General features: G+C 48.4%; 1 protein-coding gene across 3 annotated transcripts in view; it reads left to right on the top strand.

The window, feature by feature from the left end:
- Nucleotides 1-25,937, top strand: part of SLX4 (SLX4 structure-specific endonuclease subunit) — a 29,657-nt gene extending 3,720 nt beyond the window's left edge. Inside the window, exons 2-16 of one of the 3 annotated variants that reach the window (XM_040441804.1) lie at nucleotides 5,228-5,609; nucleotides 6,067-6,219; nucleotides 6,313-6,490; nucleotides 7,002-7,208; nucleotides 7,474-7,661; nucleotides 7,994-8,313; nucleotides 8,391-8,607; nucleotides 8,684-8,775; nucleotides 8,909-9,055; nucleotides 9,572-9,741; nucleotides 10,695-12,028; nucleotides 12,104-13,072; nucleotides 13,853-13,955; nucleotides 15,684-16,019; nucleotides 25,136-25,937. In XM_040441804.1, the coding sequence (XP_040297738.1) occupies nucleotides 5,330-5,609; nucleotides 6,067-6,219; nucleotides 6,313-6,490; nucleotides 7,002-7,208; nucleotides 7,474-7,661; nucleotides 7,994-8,313; nucleotides 8,391-8,607; nucleotides 8,684-8,775; nucleotides 8,909-9,055; nucleotides 9,572-9,741; nucleotides 10,695-12,028; nucleotides 12,104-13,072; nucleotides 13,853-13,955; nucleotides 15,684-16,019; nucleotides 25,136-25,460 (5,019 nt within the window). In that variant the 5' untranslated portion in view covers nucleotides 5,228-5,329 and the 3' untranslated portion in view covers nucleotides 25,461-25,937. Of the gene's footprint in view, nucleotides 1-5,224; nucleotides 5,610-6,066; nucleotides 6,220-6,312; nucleotides 6,491-7,001; nucleotides 7,209-7,473; nucleotides 7,662-7,993; nucleotides 8,314-8,390; nucleotides 8,608-8,683; nucleotides 8,776-8,908; nucleotides 9,056-9,571; nucleotides 9,742-10,694; nucleotides 13,073-13,852; nucleotides 13,956-15,683; nucleotides 16,020-25,135 lie in introns of all 3 variants that reach the window. The other 2 variants (XM_040441802.1, XM_040441803.1) reach the window with 2 other exon arrangements.
- The last annotated feature ends 1,780 nt before the right edge of the window (nucleotides 25,938-27,717 follow it).

Genomic DNA, 27,717 nt, shown 5'->3' with positions numbered 1-27,717 from the left:
TTTTTTCAAGCCCTATTGAAGTGAATGGTTCCACATATGGACCTGTAAAAACACGGAACGGAAACGGGAAAAAAAAGTATATTTGTGTGCATGAGCCCTAAATTGCAGATTTAAAATCCTCCCCACTGATCAATTTCTGCTGAGGATTTTTTCTGCGGCGTGTGGATGAGAATTGGTAAAAACAGCTGGTCCTGTAGCGGTGTGTCCACGTGACGGATTGTGACCACATCAAATACACCACGTATCTCACTGGGGTTTCTGGAGATTTCATTTTGAATGGTGCGGTCCATTGAATGGCGCTAATCCGGCAGCAGGCTCCTGCTGTGTCTTTCCGAAGTATCCACGCGGAATGGAAAACCGCACAGGGAAAAATAATGAACAAACCATTAAACGATTCAAATTTTCTGCACACAAGTCTGCGACAGAAAATCTGCAGCGTATCATCTACATGTGAACGTAGAACGGTAAGGCCTCATGCACACGACCGTTGTGTGCATCCGTGGCCGTTGTGCCGTTTTCCGTTTTTTTTTCGCGGACCCATTGACTTTCAATGGGTCCGTGGAAAAATCGGAAAATGCACCGTTTTGCAGCCGAGACCGTGATCCGTGTTTCCTGTCCGTCAAAAAAATATGACCTGTCCTATTTTTTTGACGGACAACGGTTCACGGACCCATTCAAGTCAATGGGTCCGTGAAAGAACACGGATGCACACAAGATTGGCATCCGTGATCCGTGGCCGTAGGTTAGTTTCATACAGACGGATCCAAAGATCCGTCTGCATAAAAGCTTTTTCAGATCTAAGTTTTCACTTCGTGAAATCTCAGATCCGACAGTATATTCTAACATAGAAGCGTTCCCATGGTGATGGGGACGCTTCTAGTTAGAATACACTACAAACTGTGTACAAGACTGCCCCCTGCTGCCTGGCAGCACCCGATCTCTTACAGGGGGCCGTGATCAGCACAATTAACCCCTTCAGGTGCGGCACCTGAAGGGGTTAATTGTACTATCATATCCCCCTGTAAGAGATCAGGGCTGCCAGGCAGCAGGGGGCCGCCCCCCCCCTCCCCAGTTTGAATATCATTGGTGGCCAGTGCGGCCCCCCCCCTCTATTGTAATAATTCGTTGGTGGCACAGTGTGTGACCCCCCCCTCCCTCCCTCTATTGTAATAATTCGTTGGTGGCACAGTGTGCGACCCCCCCCCCCTCCCTCTATTGTATTAATTCGTTGGTGGCACAGTGTGCGCCCCCCCCCCTCCCTCTATAGCATTAACAACATTGGCCTCCCATCTCCCCCCCCCCCCATCATTGGTGGCAGCGGAGTTCCGATCGGAGTCCCAGTTTAATCGCTGGAGCTCCGATCGGTAACCATGGCAACCAGGATGCTACTACAGTCCTGGTTGCCATGGTTACTTAGCAATAGTACAATAGTAGAAGATTCATACTTACCGGCTGCTGCGATGTTCGTGTCCGGCCGGAAGCTCCTCCTACTGGTACTGTCACTTACCAGTAGGAGGAGCTCCTGGCCGGACACGAACATCGCAGCAGCCGGTAAGTATGAATCTTTTACTATTGTACTATTGCTAGTAACCCGCTGCCACCAATGATCGGGGGGGGGGAGATGGGAGGCCGCACACTGACCACCAATGTTGTTAATGCTATAGAGGGAGGGGGGGCGCACACTGTGCCACCAACGATTTATTACAATAGAGGGAGGAAGGGGGGGGGGGGGGGGCGCACACTGTGCCACCAACGATTTATTACAATAGAGAGAGGGAGGAAGGGGCCGCACTGGCCACCAATGATATTCAAACTGGGGGGGGGGGGGGGGGTCTGCCCCCTGCTGCCTGGCAGCCCTGATCTCTTACAGCCCCCTGTAAGAGATCGGATGCTGCTAGGCAGCAGGGGGCAGTCATGTACACCGTTTGTAGTATATTCTAACTAGAAGCGTCCCCATCACCATGGGAACGCCTCTGTGTTAGAATATACTGTCGGAAATGAGGTTTCACATCTAACTCATATCCGACAGTATATTCTAACATAGAGGCGTTCCCATGGTGATGGGGACGCTTCAAGTTAAAATATACCATCGGATTGGAGAAAACTCCGATCCGATGGTATAAGGGACTCCAGACTTTACATTGAAAGTCAATGGGGACGGATCCGTTTGAAATGGCACCATATTGTGTCAAAGTCAAACGGATCCGTCCCCATTGACTTGCATTGTAATTCAGGACGGATCCGTTTGGCTCCGCACGGCCAGGCGGACACCAAAACGACTTTTTTTTCATGTCCGTGGATCCTCCAAAAATCAAGGAAGACCCACGGACGAAAAAACGGTCACGGATCACGGACCTACGGACCCCGTTTTTGCGGACCGTGAAAAAAAACGTTCGTGTGCATGAGGCCTAACGGCGCGGATTACACACAGTTTTGCCGTGCAGAAAATCCGCAGTGTAAGGGCTCATGCACACAAACGTATTTTCTTTCCGTGTCCGTTCCGTTTTTTTGCGGACTGTATACGGAACCATTCATTTCAATGGGTCCGCAAAAAAAATGGAAGCTACTCCGTGTGCATTCCGTTTCTGTATGTCCGTATTTCCATTCTGCAATAAAAATAGAACATGTCCTATTATTATTATCCGCATTATAGCCAAGGATAGGACTGTTCTATTAGGGGCCAGCTGTTCCGTTCCACAAAATACGGAATGCACGCGGACGTCATCCGTATATTTTGCGGATCTCTTTTTTGCATGTGCATGAGGCCTAAGGCTACATGCATATTACCGTATGTGTTTTGCGGTCCGCAAATTGCGGATCCGCAAAAAAATGGATGACATTCGCATGACATCCATTTTTATTTTGCGGATTCACTGTAACAATGCCTAAAACGGACAAGAATAGGGCATGTTCTATTTTTTTTTTTTGGGGCTACGGAACGGACATACTGATGCAGATAGCACTCGGTGTGCTGTCCGCATTTTTTGCGGACCCATTGAAATGGATGGGTCCACATCCTATCCGCCAAAAAAACCCGAAATGGACACGGAAACAAACAACGTTCTTGTGCATGTAGCCTAAGGCCCCTTGCAGACGAACGTGTCCGGATTAGGTCCGCATGTGTTGCGGATGCGTTCAGGGATTTCGCAGGCAAAGTCATTCAGTTTTGCCTGCGATCGCGTTCAGTTGTTCAGTTTTTATTGCGTGGGTTTAATGCGTTTTAATGCGTTTTGCGCGCGCGTGATAAAAAACTAAATGTATACAAACAACATTTCTTAGCAACCATCCGTGAAAAACGCATCGCATCCGCAGTTGCTTGCGGGTGCGATGTGATTTTCAGGCAGCTGCATTCGCTTCTATGGGGCCATCGCAGAATATAGAACACGCTGCGATTTTCACGCAACGCACTAGTGATGCGTGAAAACTAGGGGTGCACCGAAATGAAAATTCTGGTCCGAAACCGAAAATTCAGGATGCCCTTGACCGAAAACCGAAACTGCCTTTTTGCCCAAATACTTTTAAAATACTTTTTTTTTAAATGATTTTATTAATAATTCTTTTTCATGAATGAAATTCATCTGTGGGTGGCGCTGTTATGGAGAGGGGGATCTGTGGGTGGCGCTGTTATGGAGAGGGGGATCTGTGGGTGGCGCTGTTATGGAGAGGGGGATCTGTGGGTGGCTCTGTTATGGAGAGGGGGATCTGTGGGTGGCTCTGTTATGGAGAGGGGGATCTGTGGGTGGCTCTGTTATGGAGAGGGGGATCTGTGGGTGGCTCTGTTATGGAGAGGGGGATCTGTGGGTGGCTCTGTTATGGAGAGGGGGATCTGTGGGTGGCTCTGTTATGGAGAGGGGGATCTGTGGGTGGCTCTGTTATGGAGAGGGGGATCTGTGGGTGGCGCTGTTATGGAGAGGGGGATCTGTGGGTGGCGCTGTTATGGAGGGGGGGATCTGTGGGTGGTGCTGTTATGGAGAGGGGGATCTGTGGGTGGCGCTGTTATGGAGAGGGGGATCTGTGGGTGGCGCTGTTATGGAGGGGGGGATCTGTGGGTGGCTCTGTTATGGAGAGGGGGATCTGTGGGTGGCGCTGTTATGGAGAGGGGGATCTGTGGGTGGCTCTGTTATGGAGAGGGGGATCTGTGGTTGGCGCTGTTATGGAGAGGGGGATCTGTGGGTGGCGCTGTTATGGAGAGGGGGATCTGTGGGTGGCTCTGTTATGGAGAGGGGGATCTGTGGGTGGCGCTGTTGTGGAGAGGGGGATCTGTGGGTGGCTCTGTTATGGAGAGGGGGATCTGTGGGTGGCGCTGTTATGGAGGGGGGGATATGTGCACTGTTATGGGCATAACAGTGCACAGATCCCTTTCCCCATAACAGTGCACAGATCCCTTTCCCCATAACAGTGCACAGATCCCTTTCCCCATAACAGTGCACAGATCCCTTTCCCCATAACAGTGCACAGATCCCCCCTCCCCATAGCAGTGCCATAGACCGATCCCCCTACCCATAACAGCCCCGGCCCTGCTGCTCACAGCAGACTAATCACTCACTGCATCTTTATTTTACCTTACAATCGTGACGCTCCAGTAACAACTCTGCAGGCAGAGCGGAGGGCGGCGTAACGTCACTTACTCACGTGACGCACCTGCTCCGCCCACTTTATGAATGAAGGAGGCGGAGCAGGCGCGTCACGTGAGTAAGTGACGTCCGCCCGCAGATGGTGAGCTACTTGGTGGGTGACAAATCCCACACCCCATATTTTCGGCCGATATGTAACAATATCGGCCGAAATGGATTAGGTACATTTTCGGCCGATATTTTCGGCTGCCGGAATTTCGGTGCACCCCTAGTGAAAACCAACGCACATGTACACAGCCCCATTGAAATGAATGGGTCCGGATTCCGTGTGGGCACAATGCGTTCGCATCACGCATTGCACCCGCGCGGAAAACTCGCTCGTGTGAAAGGGGCCTAAGTGTTCATTTTCTCTGCACTGCCACCATAGGGGGAAAGGAAGTATTACCCTGTGTCCTTTCACAGTAATGCAGAATAGGACAGAACTGGTCCTCCAGAATGAGGGACGCTCTTTGCTCTCAACTTTGACCAAGAGGACAGGCTCCTGACCGAGGACTCTCTAAATAGGGTGCTTGAAAATGGGTTTTGTAAACTGGACAGCCCCCTTCCCTCTTCCTTGGTATTCTGTAGTGATGACCTTTCTGTTTTTCTAGCAGCAGCCGTCCCTTTTTGATGCGGGAGCGGTGAGATGAAGGACCGGCCTCCCTTTTGCGCTCTCATTTAACTGTCTCACCGCCGCTCCACAAACAGCTTCACTAATGGTTGAGTCAGATGAAGAATTCGCTGAACTTTGCTCCAAACTTTTGAAACGGGTTAAGAAAAGCCACCACCCCTCCGAGAGTCAGAATGCCCCCAAGTCCAGCACTGCAGCACGAGGAAAGGTTAAGAAGGCCAAACCATCTGGGACCAAGAAGCAGAAAAAGGATGGGGGCAGCAGACAGTCAGAAGTGGGTGCCACATCGGGACCTGACGGTGACAAGGCCGAGGAAAGGAATGGCGCGGCGCAGAGCTGCCTCACTAGCGAGCTGCTACAGAACGGTAATAAGGGCCATGATGCCACCGGCCTCTTGTTTGTTGGGTCAGGACTTAAAGGAACGCTGTACGGTGTGCCTAGTGCAGGACCTGAGGGGGTGGCATGACACCAGAGAGAGAATGCCTATGCCACGCTTCATCCCTCCAGACCATGCCTGGCTTAGACCAGTAGTCGGCAATCTCTGGCCCTCCAGCTGATGTAAAACTACAGCACCCAGCATGCACACTTGCTCAACCCTTATCAGGACTCCCTTAGAAGTGAATGAGAGTAGTAGTTGCACAACTGCCTATTTTAACTTCTGCCCCCGAAATATTAGCTAGGTCTCACCATGCCTAGATTTCGGGAAGTATTTAGGCCATCTTCCGGATCGTGGCAATAAAGGGGCCTGCATATACTGTGCCACTTCCCGCTCGTGCCCCATATAAAAAAGCCTTCCTTGATTCAATATAGAATATTTTTCAGATGGCAGCAGAGCTGACTGTCGGGAAGGAGGCACCAGACCCCCCGGCCCCGTGAGTGTAAAAAATCTGGTCTTGGAACGGATGCAACAGTTTAAGAGGGCAGCCCCCAGCCGCATGAAGCTGGAGTCCACGGAGTCCATCAGTGAAGGACACGGTGGGTGAGAACACAACGTATATCACGTGTAGCTTTCTCCGTCCTACATCTTGTCAGCATTTTCCTTCTTCTGTCTCCCTTTCCTTCCTGCAGTCGGATCTTCTATGGCATGTGGCAGTGCACAGAGTGACGAAGCTCTGGCCCTGGCTCTGCAAATGGATGTCAAGGAGAAGCCAGCTAGTTTAGAAGATGAAGGACTCTTTTTTTGCCAGCTGTGCCAAAAAGACTTGACAGCCATGAGCAGCACCCTGAGGGAGCAGCATGTTAACAGGTAAAGGGACACCTTACATAACTGTCTTCTGGCAGCAAATTCATGAGGTTTCCAACATTTTTTTTTTTTACATCTCCACATATACTCGCCTGCGCCGTTCTGGCTCCCTGGTTCTCTTCCTTGATCTTCTGGTCCCCATCCTGCCAACTTGCACTGCTGGATCAAGTCATTGGCTGCACGGTGCACGTGACCCCATTCACCCGTAAGTTTACAGATGAGGACTGGAAGACCAGTTGAAGGGAGCCGGTGGGTATGGATTCTTGCACAGGCTGGGGTGGAAATTTGAAAAAGAAAGAAGCAAGCTTGAAAACCCCTTTAAAGTTGAAAATGTCGCACCTAGCGATAGTGAATGTGGTGGAGCAGAAATCTAGCAGGTTTGGAGGACTCTCGCTGTATTGGCATTTTGCCGGTTACAAAGTTGACCACGGTGCGTTGTAGTAGAGCGATATTGTGCTCACAAGTCACCGTGTGCATGAGGCCTAACTCTACATTGGTTCCTTGATTTCACCAGGTGCCTCGACCAGGTTGAGAGTTTAGGAGGAAGCTCGGCAGCTCCCGTGGTTCCTAGTTGTCCATTGTGCGGAAAGCCTTTCAGCACAGAGAAGAGCCGCGCATCTCACTTAAAACGCTGCGCTGCAAAGTTGGATGTTCCAGCTCAGACATTGCTGCAGGCTGTTCAGAGGCAGGCAGTTGAGGCGGGAGCAGGGGTGCCACCACGGTAAGAGTACAGACGTATCTCCTTCTCTAAGGCCTTATGCACATGACCGCAATTTTTGTCTGCATCCGATCCGCGTTTTTTGCGGATCAGATGCGAACCCATTCATTTCAATAGGGCTGCAAAAAATGCGGGCTGCACACTGCAATTTGTTGGATGCAGAAGGGTTACGGTCATGCGCATGAGGCCTAAATGGGAGGTTTCGTTGAATTTATTTTACCTTGAAAGTAAGTCCATGCCTAAAAGTTCCCATATGTCATCTTTACAGGGCGGCCGGTGGGAAGAGAAGAGGTGTGCCAAAACTGAAAGAGCCCTCTAAAAAGAGAAAGGTGGTCAAGACTGGTGCAGAGATGGAGGATTTGATGGTTGCGATGGCATTGTCTCGTTCTATGCAGGAAGACAAGAATGCACAGAATACAGCCGGGGCTCAACCTTCCCTGGAATTGCCTACTAAAGGTACATGCTAAGAAAGTTGAGGGCATCTGGTTTGTAGGGCACCTCCAGTGGTAAGGATAGGTTACCACTTTATGATCAGTTGGGGTTCGAACTTTGGGATCCATCAGTGCTATACCAGGACCCATTCTGGTTGCAGTTCCTTGCGCAGATGGGTGTTTGTGGCCCCATCATGCTCGGAATGGATGGGTGTCTCAGAGATCGGACCCTCACTGATCATAAAGGGATGCCATACGCTAGCCATATTTCATCACTTTATTTGATGTGAATACCTATGTAATGCGCCTGTGTTGGCCACTTCTCTGTTCCATTCATGGAATGTAATTTTTATTTAGGCAAGAAAAGTCGACGGAAGCAGAAGGATAAACCTACCCCTCTTCTTCTGGTCCAGGCCCCCGAGGAGACCGCGATAAAGTTGCAGAAGAGGTTGTCCATGCTGCTGACTGAGGAAGCTGTGGAGAACAAAGAAGTCATGGCCTTGCCTTCAAGTCATTTCTGGACAATGGAGGAAGAAGAGAGGGAGAGCTGGAGACTGCGGGGAGGAAAGAGATGTGTTCTGTGGGACATCAGTGATATGACGGAGAAAAGAGACACCCTGAGCTACTACACAGCAGAACTGAACCCCCCAATAACTCAGTGGAAGTCTCCCTTGAAGGTAAGATGCATACACTGTCACCAGACCCTGTAGACAGACAGTATGGATGGAAAATCTCACAATTGCTCTTGCTTTAGAAGCTGCAGACTTCACAGACACGTGTCACTACAGCCATATTGCATTCTGAAAAACCACAAAGCCAGACTGCCATTGACAAGGATCCCCAACCGGTGTCCTGTGAGGATAAAAGCCCATTCTCGGACAGTCAGACGGCATTGCTGGATCTGGCTGATCTGGCAGGAGAGGGCATGACGCTCACTCAGTGGAATGGTGGAAATTTGAATGAGCGCACAGGTAAGAGAGCATCTGAGTTCTTTAGGAAAGTTAAGCCCAACATTTACTGTATGCAAATAACACCATCGTACCGCAGGCCGAGAGTCACCAGGCAGTATCCCATCGAGCGGATTCATCCCAGCGCAAGAGGACAAGATCACAAACGAGAGTCATGGACTTGGTAACAAGGTACGCAAGTAAGAAACCTATGGGATCTTGTAAAATACCTTTTGGATTTTTGTACAGGACAAGCAAAACTTCCTGCATACATGAGCCGGTACTTAGGACCCCCAATTTATTTGTCTTTTTTTTTATTTTCCAGATCCCATTGATTGTTCTATCAGCAGATTTCATGGAGATGGTGAACAACCCCCATCTGAGTGATGCTCAGCTGCAGACTGACTGCGGGGAGGTGCTAAATGCCCATATGTTTGTGCTATATGCACGCTGCCCCCTGCTGGTTGAAGCCGTAAGTGTGAAAGGAGTTTACATTGATAGCTGATTGTTAGGATAGGCCAGTGATTGGCAAACTGCGGCTCTCCAGCTGTTGCAGAACTACAACTCCCAGCATGCAAAGACTGCCTACAGCTTTCAGCCTACAGCAGGGCATGGTGGGAGTTGTAGTTTTGCAACAGCTGGAGAGCCGCAGTTTGCCTATCACTGGGATAGGCCATCAAATTGTGACTACATTGGAGACCACCACCAATAAAAGTAGATGAAGGGGCAAGTGGTCTTGCAGGAAAGCTGCAGTACTGACACCATGACACACACGTCCGTGCATAGAGTCTAGTACGGCAGCGCAACCAAATTCACCGGAAACTTCTGGTGCATGGACGTTGCTGTGTCAGGTACTGTAGGGAAGGGGCCCGCTTCATTGTTCGGGACCCCTGTCTGTCACCTGTTGAACCGAATTTCTTTGATTGCTAATCTTACCATTCTTGTTGAAAATTGTTTGCACTAATGCACATCTGATGTTCTCTTTTAGATCCACTCTGAAGGTTTCTGGGTAGATGAATCTGGCATGGGGCGAGCACGACGTCTCCTAATTAACGATGTGCCTGCCGAGGCTGCCCTCTGTTTTCTCCGGTTTTTATATGCCGCCACCACTGACTTCCCAAGTCACTGCCTGCCACATGTTTGCGAGCTGGCACGCAGGTATGTATCATGCAGTTAGGCATATCTGGGAACCCCACCCTGATATTCAAATCCCTGTTCTCAGTCAGAGAGCGAGGTGAGCATGCAGTGTACCTCCATAGAGCTTCCTATGTTCAATGTATAACATGCCGTACTGAAGCGCCCCCTCGTGGTGGCTGCAGGCTATTAGAGCAATGGGTTTTAAAGGGGTTCTCCGGGGCTTTTAATATTGATGACCTATCCTCAGGTAGGTCATCAATATTAGATCGGCAGGGGTCCGACACCTGGCACCCCCACGGATCAGCTGTATGAAGAGAAGGGGCATGCATGCCGTCTCTCTTCCTGCTCGTTGCTGCTTTGCCATGAGACATCCCCTTCAAAGAAGCGCTTTGGGCAGAACTGAGGACATGGGGGGATTTATTATCCCGCTATGCTGTGAATTTGGTGTTAAATAGTCACAATACACGGTTTTGTGGCTTTTTAAATGCTATTCTGACTAGATTTAGTTGCAGCTGCTATTTGTACGCCGCCCTCTCCAGTTTTTGAAAAGGGGACATGGCGAGGTGTGGACGGTGCCATCGGTCCAGACACATTTATCATTTTCGCCAGAAAATGGCGTAAATGACATAAATTTATGAGCTGGAGTAGGTTTCAGTCCCCGCTCTGGTAGCACACGCTGGACTTGATAATTCAGGGCCACAGTGCCTAAGTGCAGGGGCTAAGGGGACAGGGCATGACACAGGGCCACAGTGCCTGCTGAGGGGGCGGGGCATGACACAAGGAATCTCTTTGGTGGTCAATGACTCCCTGTATCATGCTCCTCCCCCTTAGGTTTAAAATAATTTATCAGTTTTTCCTGTTACTTTAATGTGCTGACTCTTTGCAGCATGTATTTAGACTGTTTAAGCTCATTTGTGTGGCAACTCATCGCTTTGAGAAAACTTGTAATAAGCCAGAGATTGTCTTTCTTCCAGATTTGGTGTGAAAAGTCTCATAGACGCCTGTGAACGTCTAGTTTCTGGGACTCATAACACAGAAGGTCAGCTATCCACAGAAGAGGAGGGTGATGATGGAGGAGAACGAGCAGAGACCTTCCAGGAGTTGTTGAAATCCATGTGGCTTAACGAAGGTGAGGACGTCTTTGAAAATGTGCAGGCTGACCGAGAAGATGAGGAGAAGCTGGATGATGGAGGTGTAGGAGAGGGCGAGCTGGAGGAGATCTATGAATTTGCTTTGACTCAGCGTAAGATATTAGCACAGCAAGACTCCGAATGTGAAAGTGAACAGGAAGTAGAGGATCCAGAGAAATCAGACAACAACTCTCCCAAATCCAGAAATCTAAGTTTAGAAGACAAGGAGAAAAGGGATTTGATAAGCACAACTTCACTTAAGGCGTCTCCCAGAAAATCGCTCATGTGCATTCTGTCCAACAGCCCTGAATACTCTGTGATTTCTCCCTTAGCTGCCTCTACTGAGCTCAAAATGCAGCCGTCATCTTCATCCTCTGTTACAGGTGCTTCTCCAGTGAAAAAAGTCAGTACATCGCGCAATCCTTCCTCTTCAGAGTCTCCTATCCCTGTCATTTCTCTGATCTCCCCAAGCAGAGATGAAGATCCTGAGGCAGATATGTTTGCTCCGCAGAGTCCTCCACCTCTCGATGATAGTTACGACCGCATGTTCTCGCAGACTTGTGGTGAATATGGAGAAACTTCAGATATTGGCGAAAGCAAATCCCAAATAAATCCAGTTAGCCCTGAGCAACCCATACTTACCAGCTCACCTACCGCCATGCCATGTCCTTCTCTTCCCGAACTTGGGTCTTCTCCTAACATCAAGCCACAAACACACTCATACTCCGTTGAATGTGGAAAATCTCTGCATTCCAGTCTCAGAGATTCTCATCATAGTACACCTACTCAGAATAGCAAAGATACTTCTCCCAAAACCTCATCTCAAGATGCAGACATCATCCTGATCCTGTCATCAGATGAAGAGATGGAGTCCAACGATCAAGCTGCAGCACTGACCAGAAGTGGACAGTTTGACATGCCTAAAAAAGCTAAGGTTATTAAAGAGTCTCCAGTTAGTTTCAATCAGGGGAGGAAGAGCAATGAAGGGTTTTCCCGTCTAGAAATGAGTAGTAGCTCCGAGATGTCTTGGTTGGTGCCTGCTACACCCTTACCCCAAAACGCAAGCTCAAAAATCTCCCTGCTGCAGACATCATGTTTATCCCAGTCGCTTCAGAGTTTACAGAAGACGACCCCTGCAGCTAAGTCTCCTCCGGACTCTCAGAAGACGTGCCATCCAGGTCGGTCGTCTCAGAACTCACAGAAGATGTCCCATCCAAGTCGGTCGCCTCCAAACTCACAGATGTTCTTTCCAGGTTGCTCACATCCGAACTCACAGAAGGCGTCCCACCCAAGTCAGTCACCTCCGAATTCACAGAAGACATCTCATCCAGGTCGGTCACCTCCGAATTCACAGAAAGCATCCCATCCAGGTCGGTCACCTCAGAACTCACGGAAGATGTCCGATCCAAGTTGGTCACCTCCGAACGCAATGAAGATGTGTGATGTAGCTCACGCCTCTCCAAACTCACAGAAGACACCCAGTGCAGCTCAGTCACCTGAGACTTTACAGAAGGCAGCAAATGTAGTTCAGTCACCTCCAAACTCCCAGCAGACACCACGGTCATCTCCAACATCCAGAAATTTTGATCTTGACGTCTCTTTCCAAAGTTGTGTTTCCCAAACTCAGGCAAGCTCAGTGTCCCTTCCTTTGATGTCTCCAAAGTCACCCAGGACTCCTCGGTCATTGCGACCCTCCGTACAAGAAAAGCTCCAGACGGGTCTTGAGGCACAGCCTAGTGTAAGTAGTAAAACCACTTCTTCACCATCAATTTCCATCGCTAGCAGCACTGTGTTTGAGGTAGTGGACAGTGAAGACGAGGCCCTAGTAGCAGAGCCCCAGGCCAATATCAGTAACGCCAGCTTTCAGTTTGACTATGACGAACTACCTATCCCCATGGAGGAAGATTTGTGGTGCAATGTCCTTGAGACTCCAAGAAAGCCGTATTCCCCTTCTACTCCTAGGACACCCTTACTTTCACATGAGAGCCCAAACAAACCCTTGGAGTGCACACCTCCCAGCCCTTCACCAGCGAAGAGCACAACACCGGCGAGTATTGAGGATTCTCCACAGACCACAGTCCACCAGAGCCATCACCAGAGTTATCTCAACTCCAAGCTGTGGGAGGACTGGGAAGATGTAGACCCTGAGCTACCTGCTGTCCTCCCTCTGTCTCAGCGGCTGTGTAAAGTCCCAGAGGTACAGAAGGAGCTGAGGACTCCAGGTAAGTCACTCTCTGTATCAAGTAGATTGTGCCCTTAATAGACTTCCTTCATGGTGGCAATTTTGACATTTAAAGTGGGCGACCTAAAGGGTTTATTTTTAATTTTATTAAAGTGCCAGGACCTGGTAAAATAATAAAAACTCTTAACTTACCTTCCTGCATCGGATCTAGCGCCGCTGATCCGTCCTGTTCCCTGGGCTGCAGCCAGTGATGTATTGTTGTGGCTGCAGTGGTGATGTCCCGTATACTGCTGCAGCCAAGCATTGGCCTCATGTCGTACACGGAACATCACCATTACAGCCTAAACTATTGGAAGGGGCTAGAGGTAATGCTTATTATTTTAGCAACTTCCTGAAATAAAAAAAATTATAATGGACAACCCCTTTAAAGTATTTGTCTGTTCTTACAAAATTAAGCAGTGTTCACACCCATGTTTGGTGCGTATGTTCCCTGCTTATGCCGGGGTCTGTGGACATGGTCCTAAATAAAGTATACCGCATAAAGAGATAGATATGAGATAGATAGATAGATATGAGATATATAGATAGATAGATATGATATAGATAGATAGATAGATAGATAGACAGGAGATAGATAGATAGATAGATAGATAGATAGATAGATAGACAGGAGATAGAGCGATAGATAGATATGATATAGATAGATAGATAGGAGATAGATAGATATAGATATGATATAGATAGATATTAGATTCTTTACATGATGCATTGGAGCCATTTCGGATTCCGCCGTCTAACAATTCATCTGCTTTCTCCATAGTTTCTATCGTGCGCAGAAGAGAGCTCCCACCCAAGGTACCCATCACCCCGTTACCTGACTATTCTGACATGGACACCCCAGTCCTGAAAAAGGAGTTGAGCAAGTGAGTGACGTGTTTCGGAAATCTTATTGTGTGAGCCATAAGTTTCCTTCCCTTATCCCTGCAGTAGAATGGCCTATAAAGGGAGTCTCCTCTAAACTCAAGTTTCAAAGTAAGCAAACCCTGTCCTTTGCTTCCTTCGATTTTTATGCAAATTAGCTCCTTCGGTGCACTGGGGGTGGGGCTGCGCTGTTTAGTGCACCTAAATGCCTCTACGTCATCGTTACCAGTTCTGAAATCGCAGTGACGGTCAAACACACAAGATGCAGAGGCCTGGGTGGTGTTACTGGCAGAGCGATGAAGCGACCCTGCCCACGGAGCGCCGAGAACCTAAAGCCAGGTTCACATCACCATTTTTTTTTTCCGTTCCTCTGATCCGTCAGAAGAACAGAAAAATAAAGAAAAAACTTATCCTCTATTTTAAGCTACTGTTATGCACATTTGGCATTCGTTTTAACCATTTCCATCTAAGATCTTTTAGATGGCAAAAAAAAATAAGTATCTGTACAATGTTGAGCATTTTAGATAGTGTCGGTCTCTGTCACCCGGTCACAGTCACCCTTTCTACAAGCCTGGTAGCTCACGTTACGCTTTCCACTGCTACCCTCTTCCTTCTAAGTTTAGGTCGGCTCACAATGGTGTTTAGGTTCTGTTTCCATCTTGTTTGGGCTATGCAATGTAATGTAATGCGTTCTCCACTGCTGAATGTAGAAAGATGAATAGGGTATTGTAATAGGGAGACTCTCCGCCACATTCTGTCACCTCTTCAAACAGGGGTGCACAAATGTTCTTAAGGGCATCTGTCAGCAGTTTTATACCTATGTCCACTTGGCAGCTGAAGGCATCTGTGTTGGTCCCATGTTCATATGTGCCCGCATTACTGAGAAATATGATGTTTTAATATATGCAAATGAGCCTCTAGGAGCAATGGGGGCGTTGTCATTACACCAAGAGGCTCTGCTCTCTCTGCAACTGCTGTGCCCTCTGAACTTTGATTAACAGGACCAGGTGTGATCACATTTTCAGTGCCTGGTCCTGTCAATCAGGGTGTGGCAGTTGCAGAGAGAGCAGAGCCTCTAGGTGTAATGGTAACGCCCCCGTTGCTCCTAGAGACTCATTTGCACATATTAAAACATTTTTCTCAGCAATGCAGACACATATGAACATGGGACCAACACATATGTCTTCAGCTGCCAAGTGCACATGTAACAGGTCAGCCAGTGTCATAGGCACAAATCTGCTGACAGATGCCCTTTTAAAGGGGCAGTAGGACATTTTGACACTTTCTTTTCATTACATTATGTATAACTTCTTCCAGTCCAACAGTCTTTATTAAAGACATTTTCTGGGCTCCTCATATTTATGACCTATCCTAAGAATAGGTTATTAATATCCAATCAGTGAGGGTCCGACACCCTGCAGCCCCACCGATCAGCTATTCTCCAGCACTGGAACTAGCACTTTGAATGGAGCAGGCACTACAGCGCCGTTCAAAGTGTAGTGGCTGTGCCAGGTTACTGCATCTAAACTCCCATTGAAGTGAATAGCTGCGCAGCCACTGCTCTTTCACTGGATAACAGCTGATCGGTGGTGGACCCTCATGTCGGACCCTCACCAATCTGATATTAATGACCTATCCTTAGGATAGGTCATCAATATCAGGAGTCTGGATAACCCCTTCAACAGCACTTTAGTCAAGAGCACTAACATGAACTTCACTCTGCCCTTTAGGTTTGGTGTACGGGCACTCCCCAAAAAGAAGATGGTGCTAAAGCTGAAAGAGATCTTCCGCTATACACATCAGGTCATGAACTCAGACTCTGAGGATGATGTCCCTCCATCCCAGCCCCATCGAAGTGTAGCTCAAGCCTCACAGAAACCTACTGGTGACAAGCAGCGGCCTCAACACACCACTAAGGGGTCAAGCAGCTCACAGTCGGGGAGGAAGGGGCCGTCTGTGTGCGCAGCACCTGTAGTAGAGACAGAAGATGATCAACCTCTGACTGCATCACAAGAGTCTACTACATCCTCCATGGGTGCAAGCGACACGTCCTCCTTATCCCAAAGGTAATGAGAAGCGGTGGAGCAGAACCATCTGCTTTGTTCGTACTGATAGCGGTAGGGGTGACCAATGTTGCTGTTACCCAGGGTGGCACTGTGATGGGCACCCGTGGGGTATCTGAGGTCAAAATTAATTCTGATACATGATAATAATTATCCTGATCATGTATTTGGATTTGTTAAGAGTACGACCTCTGGAGGGCGCTCATTAGCTTTGAGGATTCGGTGATCAAACTTCATGCATGTAAGCCAGTCCGGCCATACAGCGGCATTAGGGTCCGTTCACAAATGTCGGATTTCGGCACAGATTCAGGCAATCCACACCCCATGCATGTGGCCTCATCTACACATGCTATGGAAAATTTCTATATGATTTCTGGCTGCTCTGTGGAAATAACTAGCGGAAAAGCTGATGATTCGCCCCGTTCAATGGCAGTGGGGCTGATCCTCTTGGCACTACAAACCGCACATCCACAGAAGAAATGCGAATGCTTGCCTTAGATTTCTTCTGGAAGATCCTGTAGTAAATACTAGACTTTCTGAAAGTCTTCAGGCCCTTACACTTTTTTCATATTTTGTTATGTTGTGGCCTTGTGATTAAAAATAAATATATATATATATACAGTGAGGAACAGAAGTATTTGAACACCCTGCGATTTTGCAGGTTCTCCCACTTAGAAATCATGGAGGGGGTCTGACATTCACATTGTAGGTGCATTCCCACTCTGAGAGACAGAATAAAAAATAAATAAACAGGAAATCACATTGTATGATTATTAAAGAATTTATTTGTCTTGCTCTGCTGAACATAAGTTTTTGAACATCTGAGAAAATCTGTGTTAATATTTGGTACAGAAGCCTTTGTTTGTAATTACAGAGGTCGAACGTCTCCTGCAGTTCTTGACCAGGTTTGCACTGCAGCAGGGATGTTGTCCCACTCCTCCACACAGATCTCCTCTAGATCTGTCAGGTTTCGGGGCTGTCGCTGAGCAACACAGAGTTTCAGCTATTGGATTTAGGTCTGGAAAATGGCTAGGCCACTCCAGACCCTTGATATGCTTCTTACGGAGCCGCTCCTTGGTTATCCTGGCTGTGTGCTTCGAGTCGTTGTCATGTTGGAAGACCCAGCCACAACCCATCTTCAGTGCTCTGACTGAGGGAAGGAGGTTGCTGCTCAAAATCTCACAATAAATGACCCCATTCATCCTCTCCTTAATACACTGCAGTCGTCCTGTCCCCTTCGCAGAAAAGCACCCCCAAAGCATGATGTTACCCTCCCCCACCCCCCCATGCTTCACAGTAGGGATGGTGTTCTTGGGATGCAACTCATCCTTCAAACACGACAAGTGAAGTTTAGACCAAAAAGTTCTACTTTGGTCTCATCTGACCACATGACTTTCTCCCCGGCCTCCTCTGGATCATCCAGATGGTCATTGGCAAACTTCAGACGGGCCTGGACATGTGATTACTTGAGCAGGGGAACCTTCCGTGCAATGCATGATCTGAAACCATGACGGCGTAGTGTTCTACAAACAGTGACCTTTGAAACCGTGGTCCCAGCTCTCTTCAGGTCATTGACCAGCTCCTCCCTTGTAGTTCTGGGCTGATTCCTCACCTTTTTTTATCATCAGTGATACTCCACGAGGTGAGATCTTGCATGGAGCCCCAGTCCGAGAGAGACTGACAGTGGTCTTTAGCCTCTTCCATTTTCTAACAATTGCTCCAACGGTTGATCTATTTTCACCAAGCTGCTTGACAATTGCCCTGTAGCCCTTTCCGGCCTTTTGGAGGTCCACAATTTTGTCCCTGGTGTCTTTTGCCAGCTCTTTGGTCTTGCCCATGGTAGTAGTTGGCGTCTGACTGACTGTGGGGTGGACAGGTGTCTTTAAAGAGCTCAGACAGGTGCTACTAAGTTAGATTAATGAGTGGAGTAGAGGTGGTCTTTTTAAAGGCACAGTAACAGGTCTTTGAGAGACAGAATTCTCGCTGTTTCTCAGGTGTTCAAAGCCTTATGTTCAGCAGTGCAAGACAAATAAATTATTTAAAAATGATATAATGTGATTTCCTGAATTTAGTTTTTTTATTCTGTCTCTCAGAGTGGGAATGCACCTACAATGTAAATTTCAGACCCCTCCATGATTTCTAAGTGGGAGAACTTGAAAAATCGCAGGGTGTTCAAATACTTCTGCTCCTCACTGTATATTCCCCCCCCCCCCCCCATCATTCTGCACTCAGTCCACCATAATGAGAAAGTGAAAACAGAATTTTAGAAATTTTTACTAATTTATTGAAAGGGAAAAACGAAAATTTTGCTTTGACATAAGTATTCAGACCCTTTACTCAGGACTTAGTTGAAGCCCCTTTGGCAGCGATTACAGCCTCCAGTCTTCTTGAGATGATGCCACAAGGTTTGCACTCCTGGATTTAGGGATATTCTGCCATTCTTCTCTGCAGATCCTCTCAGGCTCTGTCAGGTTGGATGGGGACCATCGGTGGACAGCCATTTTCAGGTCTCTCCATAGATGTTCAATTGGGATCAAGTCAAGGCTCTGGCTGGGCCACTAAAGGACATTCACAGAGTTGTCCCTCAGCCTCTCCTGTGTTGTCCTGACTGTGTGCTTAGGGTCTTGTGTTGGAAGGTGAACCTTCGGCCCAGTCTGAGGTTCAGAGCTCTGGATCAGGTTTTCATGAAGAATATCTCTGTACTTTGCTTCATTCAGCTTTCCCTCAACCCTGAACAGTCCCCCTGTCCCCCCAGCATGATGCTGCCCCCACCATGCCTCACTGTAGGGATGATATTGGGCAGGTAATGAGCAGTGCCTGGTTTCCTCCAGACATGACTTTTAGGCCTCTTTAACACGGGCGTCATGTATTTTGTCCGGATGCGTCGCGTGTGCATTGCGGCAAACCCGCGTGAGTAGGCAAGCAATTTCAGTCAGTTTTGTCTGCGATTGCGTTCCGTTGTTCAGTTTTTTCTGCGCGAGTACAATGCGTTTTGCACGCACGTGATAAAAAACTGAATGTGGTACCCAGACCCGAACCTGGACTTCATTACTGAAGTTCGGGCTTGGGATCGGTGTTCCGTAGATTTTATTATTTTCCCTTACAACATGGTTATAAGGGGAAATAATAGCATTCATTTTTTTTTCAAAGGGAACCTGTCACCTGGAAAAGATAATTTACACTAATCACAGTACCTTAAAGTATCTCTCATAGTGTGCCCAAAGATGTATTCATATCTTCTTTCTGCATTGTGCTGTCTCATAAAATCGACTTATAAAACTGTGTTTGGCACCTTTTTGAAGTCGTGCTGAAGTCACGGGGGCAGCGGCCTCCTTGACTCAACCGTCGGATAAGCCCGCCCCTATGTCGCTCCTCCGCATATTGATGAACAGTTTTCCCTGTAGCCGTGACCGCGCTTTTCACGCGCATGCGCTGTGCACGTCCTGCCGCAGCGAGATCCCGGCTACGGCTCCCTTCCTGGCATCTTCTTGTTCACTGCGCCTGCACCGTTCCTATACAGCGCGCTCGCGCCCATCGCTTCTCCCCTGTGGCGTGAGCGCGATCACTGTCTGCTTGCACTGCAGCACAGGCGCAGTGAACATGCAGATGCCAGGGAGGGAGGGAGCCGTAGCCGGGATCGCGCTGCGGCAGGACGCGCACGGCGCATGCGCGAGAAGAGCGCGGTCACGGCTACAGGGAAAACTGTCCATCAATATGCGGAGGAGCGGCATAGGGGCGGGCTTATCCGACCGTTGAGTCAAGGAGGCCGCTGCCCCCGTGACTTCAGCACGACTTCAAAAAGGTGCCAAACACAGTTTTATAAGTCGATTTTATGAGACAGCACAACGCAGAAAGAAGATATGAATACATCTTTGGGCACACTATGAGAGATACTTTAAGGTACTGTGATTAGTGTAAATTGTCTTTTCCAGGTGACAGGTTCCCTTTAAATCAGTTTACTTTTTATTGAAATAAACAGTATCACATGAACATCATCAAGGATTTCTCAGTTTTTTGTATAGTTGAGAATAAGTACAACCACTTACAAAGATATTGGTGTACGCAGACGCCCGTGACATTATGGGAGATCAAAATTCCCGTGAACATTACAGCAGTTAAATGATCAAAGTAATGTAACATTGCATATAGGGGTGGGCGATATGGCCTAAAATCTATATTGCGATATAATTTTAAGCATGTGCGATATGCGATATATATCGCGATATATTGTTTAACTTTTTTTTTTTTACTTTTTATTTAATAACTATTAGCCTCCTTAAGGGCTAGAACCCTTGTCATATTCACCCTAATAGAGCTCTATTAGGGTGAATAGGAATTTACACTCTCCCTGCTGCCCTGTGCTTTGTGCACACAATAGCAGGGAGCTGACCATGGCAGCCAGCCTCTCATGTGCCCCCCAGCCCCTGATTAGCCCCCCATGTGCCCCCCAGCCTCTGATCAGCCCCTCCAGCCTCTCATGTGCCCCCGCCTCTGATCAGCCCCCCAGCCTCTCATGTGCCCCCCAGCCCCTGATCCGCCCCCCAGCCTCTCATCTGCCCCCCCCCCCCCTCCTGATCAGCCCCCCAGCCTCTCCCTCTTATCAGCCCCCTCTGGTAACAAACCCACCCCCCTCCCTCCCTTGTATTAATCATTGGTGGCAGTGGCCACAGGGTCCCCCCCCCCCCCCCCCGCCCATCATTGGTGGCAGTGGGCAGTTCCGATCGGAGTCCCAGCAGTGTAATGCTGGGGCTCTGATCAGTTACCATGGCAGCCAGGACGTTACTGAAGTCCTGGCTGCGATGGTATGTTAGTGAGCAGCATTATACTCACGTGCGCCGTGGCCGCCGGGCGCTCCTTCTTCTCATAGGTCTGTGCGGCGCATTGCTAATGCTATAAGCATTAGCAATGCGCCGTACAGACAGAAGAAGCGACCGGCGGCCACGGCACACGTGAGTATAATGCTGCTCACTAACATACCATGGCAGCCAGGACTTCAGTAGCGTGACTCCTGGCTGCCATGGTAACCGATCGGAGCCCCAGCATTACACTGCTGGGACTCCGATCGGAACTTCCCACTGCCACAAATGCAGACAAAAATTCCCGGCACCCGACCTCTGACAGGACGCTGTGATCCGCGCGATTAACCCCTCAACTGAGGGGTTAATCGCGCGGAACACAGCGTGCAGTCATAGTGGCCAGGATATGGCCGGCACATTGGTATTCAGGCATTCATTGGTGGCGCAGTGGCCACAGTCCCTCCCCTCCTCCTCCTCCCACTCTGTTCTTAGTGGCCAGCGGCAGTCGCGCACAGTGGGGAGGGAGGGACTCCCTCCTTCTCCACTGTGCCGGCTCAGGAAACCATGGTGCGCGCCGAGAGCGCGATCATATCGCGATATAGGCGATATGCGCAAAATCCATATCGTGGCACAAATTTATATCGCATATCGCCTATATCGCCCACCCCTAATTGCATATAATAACACAATAACACCCTTCCCAAGTTGAGCAGAGAGACATCAATGTCTGTACATTTAATGATAATCATACAACATTTCCACCTAGCTATACTAACTCAGCCGTTCAAACAGTGTACTAGGACTATGTGGTTCCTCTGGAGAGGGAGTGTAAGAAGGACATTTGTCCCCGTATACAATCCTGAATTAATGCCCGAGAAGCCAATTGCGCTGACTCAACCCACCCCTGCCGTAAAGATAGGAATTTATTTGGACATTTTCGTTTAACTTATACTCCCCTTTCTAATCTTAGAATTACATTCATCCTATTAACAAATTCTTGCCTTGTGGGGGGAGCCTCTCGTATCCAGTGTTTAGCTATCAGTACCCTAGCCTGGAACAGGAGCCTATGAATACATAGGGAGTTCTTGTCTCCCAGTACCCCCAGTATACAGACTCTAGGGTCATCGGGTAGACGTATCTGAGTTGCCGTCACTATAATACTTCTGACATCCTCCCAATAGGATCGCAATCGCGAGCAGTTCCAAATCATATGGAGCAATGTCGCACCTTCTTCCCCACATCTAGGACATTTGAAATCTGCGCGCGCATAAATTGTGGGGTTCTATATACTCGATGTATAAGGTACAGTTGTGATAGTCGCTGGGATTCACTAACCGTCAGAGAGGGAGTGAGGGTCAGAATATCTGTCCATTGCTCCTGGGGCAATGCTCCAAGATCCCTTTCCCATTGGACCTTGGAGGAGGAAAATAATAGCATTCTTAATACAGAATGCTAACTAAAATGTGGATTGAGGGGTTAAAAAATTAACTCGCCTCATCCACTTGATCGCGCAGCCGGATCACGCATTTCACAGGGCTCCAGATGGCGACCAAAACGGTCGCCAATGCGCCTTAAAATTTGCAGATGGCGACAAGACTTTTTAGTCTGGACCGCCGCGCTCCTGCGCAGCCTAAGTTCTCTTCAGTAGCACAGTGGAGAAGGAAGGAGTCCCTCCCTCTCCACTGTGACGCGGCCGCCACTACCACCAATGGGGAGATAGCATGGAGGAGGAGGGGAGGAGCTGTCGCCACCGCGCCACCAATGAATGTAAAACATAAGTATAGGCAGCGGTATCACAGACCCGGCTTCAATAACAGGGCAGGCGATCCGCGGCAATTAACCCCTCAGGTGCCCCAGATCGCATGCCCTGTTATTGAGGCCGGGTGCCGGGTCTGTGATACCGCTGCAGACAATTGTATAAAGGAGTTAAAGAGGACCTTTCATGGGTCCAAAGAATATGAACTTAGTAGCAGGCTGCATAGAGCGGCGCCCAGGGATCTAAGTGCACTTACTATTATTCCTGGGCGCCGCTCCGTTCGCCCGCTGTGGCCCCCGGTATTTTCAACATTCAGAGCAAGGAGGAGGAGACGCCAGTGTCTCTACGTCTCCATGACAGCAGCGCTGTCCAATCACAGCTCGGGAGTTTTTTTTTCTCCCTGGCTCTGAGCTCTGCGCTCTGATTGGACAGCGCTGCTGTCAGGTTTCATCAGACCAGAGAATTTTGTTAATCACAGTCTCACAGTCCTTTAGTGTCTTTATTTTACAAACTCCAGGCGGCTTCCATGTGTCTCTTACTGAGGAGAGGCTTCTTTCTACTCAGACTGGTGGAGGCTGTAGTGATGGTCGACCTTCTGGAAGCTTCTCCCATCTGCACACAGGATCTTTGGAGCTCAGCCAGAGTGACCATTGGGTTCTCAGTCACCTCTCTTACCAAGACCCTTCTCCCCTGATTACTTAGTTTGGTGGGACCAGCTCTAGGAAGAGTCCTGATTGTTCCAAACTTCTTCCATGTAAGAATTATAGAGGACACTGTGCTCCTGGGAACTTTCAGTGCATCAGAAATGAATTTCTCCCCTTCTGCAGATCTGTGCCTCCACACACTCCTGTCTCTGAGCTCTACAGGCAGTTCCTCCTCATGGCTTGGTTTTTGCTCTGATATGCATTGTCAGCTATGAGATCTTATATAGACCGGGCTGCGTCTTTCCAAATTATGTGCAATCACCTGAATTCACCATAGGTGACTCCAATCAAGGTGCAGAAACATCTCAAAGACCAGGCATGCTCAACCTGAGGCCCATCATTCCTGGACAGCTATCAGCCTACAGAAGGGCATGGTGGGAGTTGTAGTTTTACAACAGCTGGAGGGCCGCAGGTTGAGCATGCCTGTTAAAATAAGAAATAGGGGACCCAAATCTAAATGTCAAATGTCATAGCAAAAGGGTCTGAATACTTATGTCCAGCTGAAATTTTAGTTTTTCCTTTTTAATAAATTAGCAAAAATTTCTAATATTCTGTTTTCACTTTCTCATTGAGTGCAGATTGATGGTGGAAAACGTTTTTTTTTTTTTTTTAGCAAGAACATAAAATGTGAAAAAAAAGTTGAAAGGGTCTGAAGACTTTCCGGATGCCCTGTATGTGGATTACATCTGTCACATGTGAACATGCCCTTAGAGTTGTTGGTCATCTGCTTCATAAAGTAATAAGTTAGCTGCAGGGGGTCTGTCATTAGCAGTGGTGGGAGCAGGAGCTCCGTAGCCATAGTGGGCTTATCCTGTTGCCTTTTTGTGGCTGTAGGGGGGGTGGGGGGTCCCAGGCTTCTTATTACAGTAGATAGTCGTATGACATTACGGTGCCATAGTACATGCAAATGTCACACGTGTAAGGACAGACAGCAGGGGGTCCTCGTGATATTAGGTAACGGCACCTACGGCAGGGTCTACAGCCACTCCTCTGTCTATAGGTCTCTTTGAGACCATTGGCTGTCTCCTGCCTCTAGGGGGCAGCATGAGATTGACATAGTAATTGCTATGGGCGAAACTGAGTGATCCAGTGTAAGGGAGCATTCACATGACCGTGTTTTTCTTCCGTGTCCGTTCCGCAATTTTGACGGACAATGCACAGACCCATTCATTTCTATGGGTCCGTGAAAATTGCGGTATGCCTTTTATTCTCATCCGTGTGCTGTCCGTTCCGTGTGTCCGTTCCTTTTTTTTTTAGAACATGTCCTATACTTGGCCGCAAATCACAGTCCGTGGCCCCATAGAAAGTCATTGGGTCCGTGAAAAACGAATAGCACACGGAAATGCATCCGTGTGTCATCCGTTTTTAACGGACCCCTGGACTGAAAACATTCTAGGAAACCCCATTTCAGTCCCATTTCAGTTTTTTGCGGACCGTGAAAAACGGATGACACACGGAAGCACCACGTCCGTATTATACGGACTTGCGGAACGGAAAAGGAAAGATAACTGAAGACATACGGAACACACGGATCCGTGATTTACGGACCGCAAAACCAACACGGTCGTGTGAATGCTCCCTTAGAAAGGTTTTGATGAAGGTCTCGTAACCTTTCCTAGCATTGGATAAGTGCAGAAATCTCTAAATATGACTGATGTATCAGAAAAGAAGCAGGGGTGACTTCTGCTTCCGCAAGTCCCTTTACTTTCAGGTTTTCGCCCCCCTATAAGCACCCAGCACACTGGTTTCTTTCTTTACTGCATTATATTGTCCATACAGGCCGCTGCCACCGGGCAGAATCCTCGTCTGGTTCAGACGTTCTTCTCCGTTCTCAGACATATCTTTTTTTACGTCTCTCCATAGCGCCAACACCAATGAGTTTGAGACGGCATTCGCAGACGAAGAGGACGATGAGCTGGTGCCGGCCTCGCAAGCAGCCAGCAAGGAGGCTCTGACAGCGGAGGCTGTGAGGAGGTTCATCGAAGCACAGCCCGAGCTACATCAGCAGATCTTACTTTATCAACCCCTGGACCTGGCCGCCCTACATGCAGACCTCAAGCAAAATGGAATCCGAATCGCGGCTGGGAAGCTCCTTGACTTTCTAGATTCGCACTGCATCACTTTTACAACCGCCGCCGCACGCAAGGAGAAGAAGAGCCACACGCGGAGGAAAGCAAGGAAGCGCTAGTGAGACATTTTCAAGGGTATCTCTAATCCTGACAACCCTGGGCCTTTTTTTTTTGTATGGTTGTCACAGGAAGCTCTCATGACAATGTCATTAGTGGTGGCCACAGATGACTGCTGCTGCCGCACGGGGGCATCTTAATACTTGCCTGCACGGAAACTAGGGGTAGCTCCAGGCTCGGCACCTGCCGAAAGTTGTGCCACGAAATGCAGCCCGGAGAGTGGGAGGTCCGGCTGACCAGGCAACTGTACAACACCGGACGCCATTCCTGCAAAGCATCTTTCCAGAAGAGATGTAGGCAGTGATATGGTTGCCTAGGCAACAGTACCCCCACCCGATACCTTGACCGTACTTTGGCGGAAGACGCGGCTGGAATTACCAATCAGTGAAGTAGAGTCTGTGTACAGATGTAAAGATTTTAAAGGAAAAAAAAAGTGCATGGCATTGTAAATTATGTATTTTCAGTTTATTTAAAATTAATTTGTAATAAATATCAAAAAAAGGAAATCGTCTATGTATTCTTGAGTAGATGGCGGGTGTAATATTCCAGCAGGATGGTACTGGACAGGACTGAGAGGTCTGCTGCGGGCACCCATGGTCCTATATCCCCAGGTGTGTGGGTAATACCCGCCATCGTAGGTCCTGGCAGCGGCCGCCTCGTCCACACACAGCAGTGCAGCAGCTCGGTGATCATAGACATCGAGCTCTGTCGCCTTCCTCATGTGGTTTGCTACATCCTGAGTGAGACCCGTCTCAGCCGCGCAGCTATTGTTCCTAAAATATATTTATATCAATTGCACAAAAAGTCAGAACCTTTCACCCGAAGGCTGACCCCCGACCGCAGACTACAACATCCCCTATAGCATGAAACTGTATAATGGGTGCACAACGCTGGTCTGTTCCACTAATATCACTGCGCGTACATTCAGGGATTAAATGTTCACACATCAGATTAAAAGGATGGTTACAAATGCGCAGAGTATTTAAGCACAGGTGTTAAAAGGGACAGGTAGAGGGGACAGGACTGTATGTGACAGGAGCAGCGTCCAGTATGAAGGTGAGAGAGCGGTCTGAGAATAGAAGGAGCAGGGTCCTCCAGTGACACAGAGTATTTCAGGAGGTTAGTACACTGATCTTGTCGAAGGCATCTATCTACCTATCATCTATATATCCATCATCTGTCTGTCTACCTATCCATAATAATCTCAATCTTTATGTATATAGCACCACATATTTCACATTGCTTTACAATTACAGGGTAAATGTATATATATATAATATCTAGAAGCAAACATACACTGTATACAGCAGCCCACTGCTCCATGCACAAGGACACTTGCAAACACTGGAAAGGTGGATAAGGCCCCATTCACACGTCCGCAAAAGGGTCCGCACCTGTTCCGCAATTTTGCGGAACGGGTGCGGACCCATTCATTCTCTATGGGCCCGGACGTGAAGCCGAGAGCACACTATGTGCTCTCCGCTTCCGCATTTGCGGAGTGCGGCCCCGAACTTCCGGTCTGCAGCTCCGCAAAAGATAGAACAGGTCCTATGCGGACGTGTGAATGGACCCTAAATCTGATTTACTATAAGATAATTAGAAGCTCTCTGCGCACATTATTGATCAAGCGTGTTAGTGCCCATCTACTAGCGACAAGGTGACCTCTGCAGATGGGACCTACTCTATCAGACCTGCCTCTTCCGGGCCTAGACCTACTAAATTCAGGGCAATGTAGAATCCAGCTAATATTATACTCTGCTTAAAAGCCCTGGGCAGATGAGCGAGAGCGCACGGTCTCAATGGAGACACCTGATCTCCCATAGGTGCAATGCAAAAATCAAAGACCAGCTCACAAAGAGCTTCTCATTTCCATACAATAAGTATAGCAGTAATGTAATTCAGGTTTATCCATGTTTCCGGTGTTGGCATCTGTCCTGGCACACGGAGCAGAGTGCTGCTGCATATAGAGTTTGTTTGCTTTTGCATGCCAGCCATGGTAGCGTGCACCCGCACTTTATTTCATAGTGTTTGGGGGTGCTGGTCTAACTATGTTTTGTGTATCTATCATCTACCTACCCATCAATCTATCCATCCATCCATATATCTATCTGCCTTCCCACTCATATTTCTATCTATCCATCCATTTATCTACCCACCCATTCATCCATCTTTCTATCTACCCATCCATCTATTTACCTACTAATCCATTCATCTTCTCATCTACCCATCCATCTATCTAACCACCCATCTATCTGTCTA

Source organism: Bufo bufo, chromosome 7, assembly GCF_905171765.1.
Source record: "Bufo bufo chromosome 7, aBufBuf1.1, whole genome shotgun sequence".
Taxonomy (NCBI): domain Eukaryota; kingdom Metazoa; phylum Chordata; class Amphibia; order Anura; family Bufonidae; genus Bufo; species Bufo bufo.
This window is presented reverse-complemented; position numbering and strand designations above follow the sequence as displayed.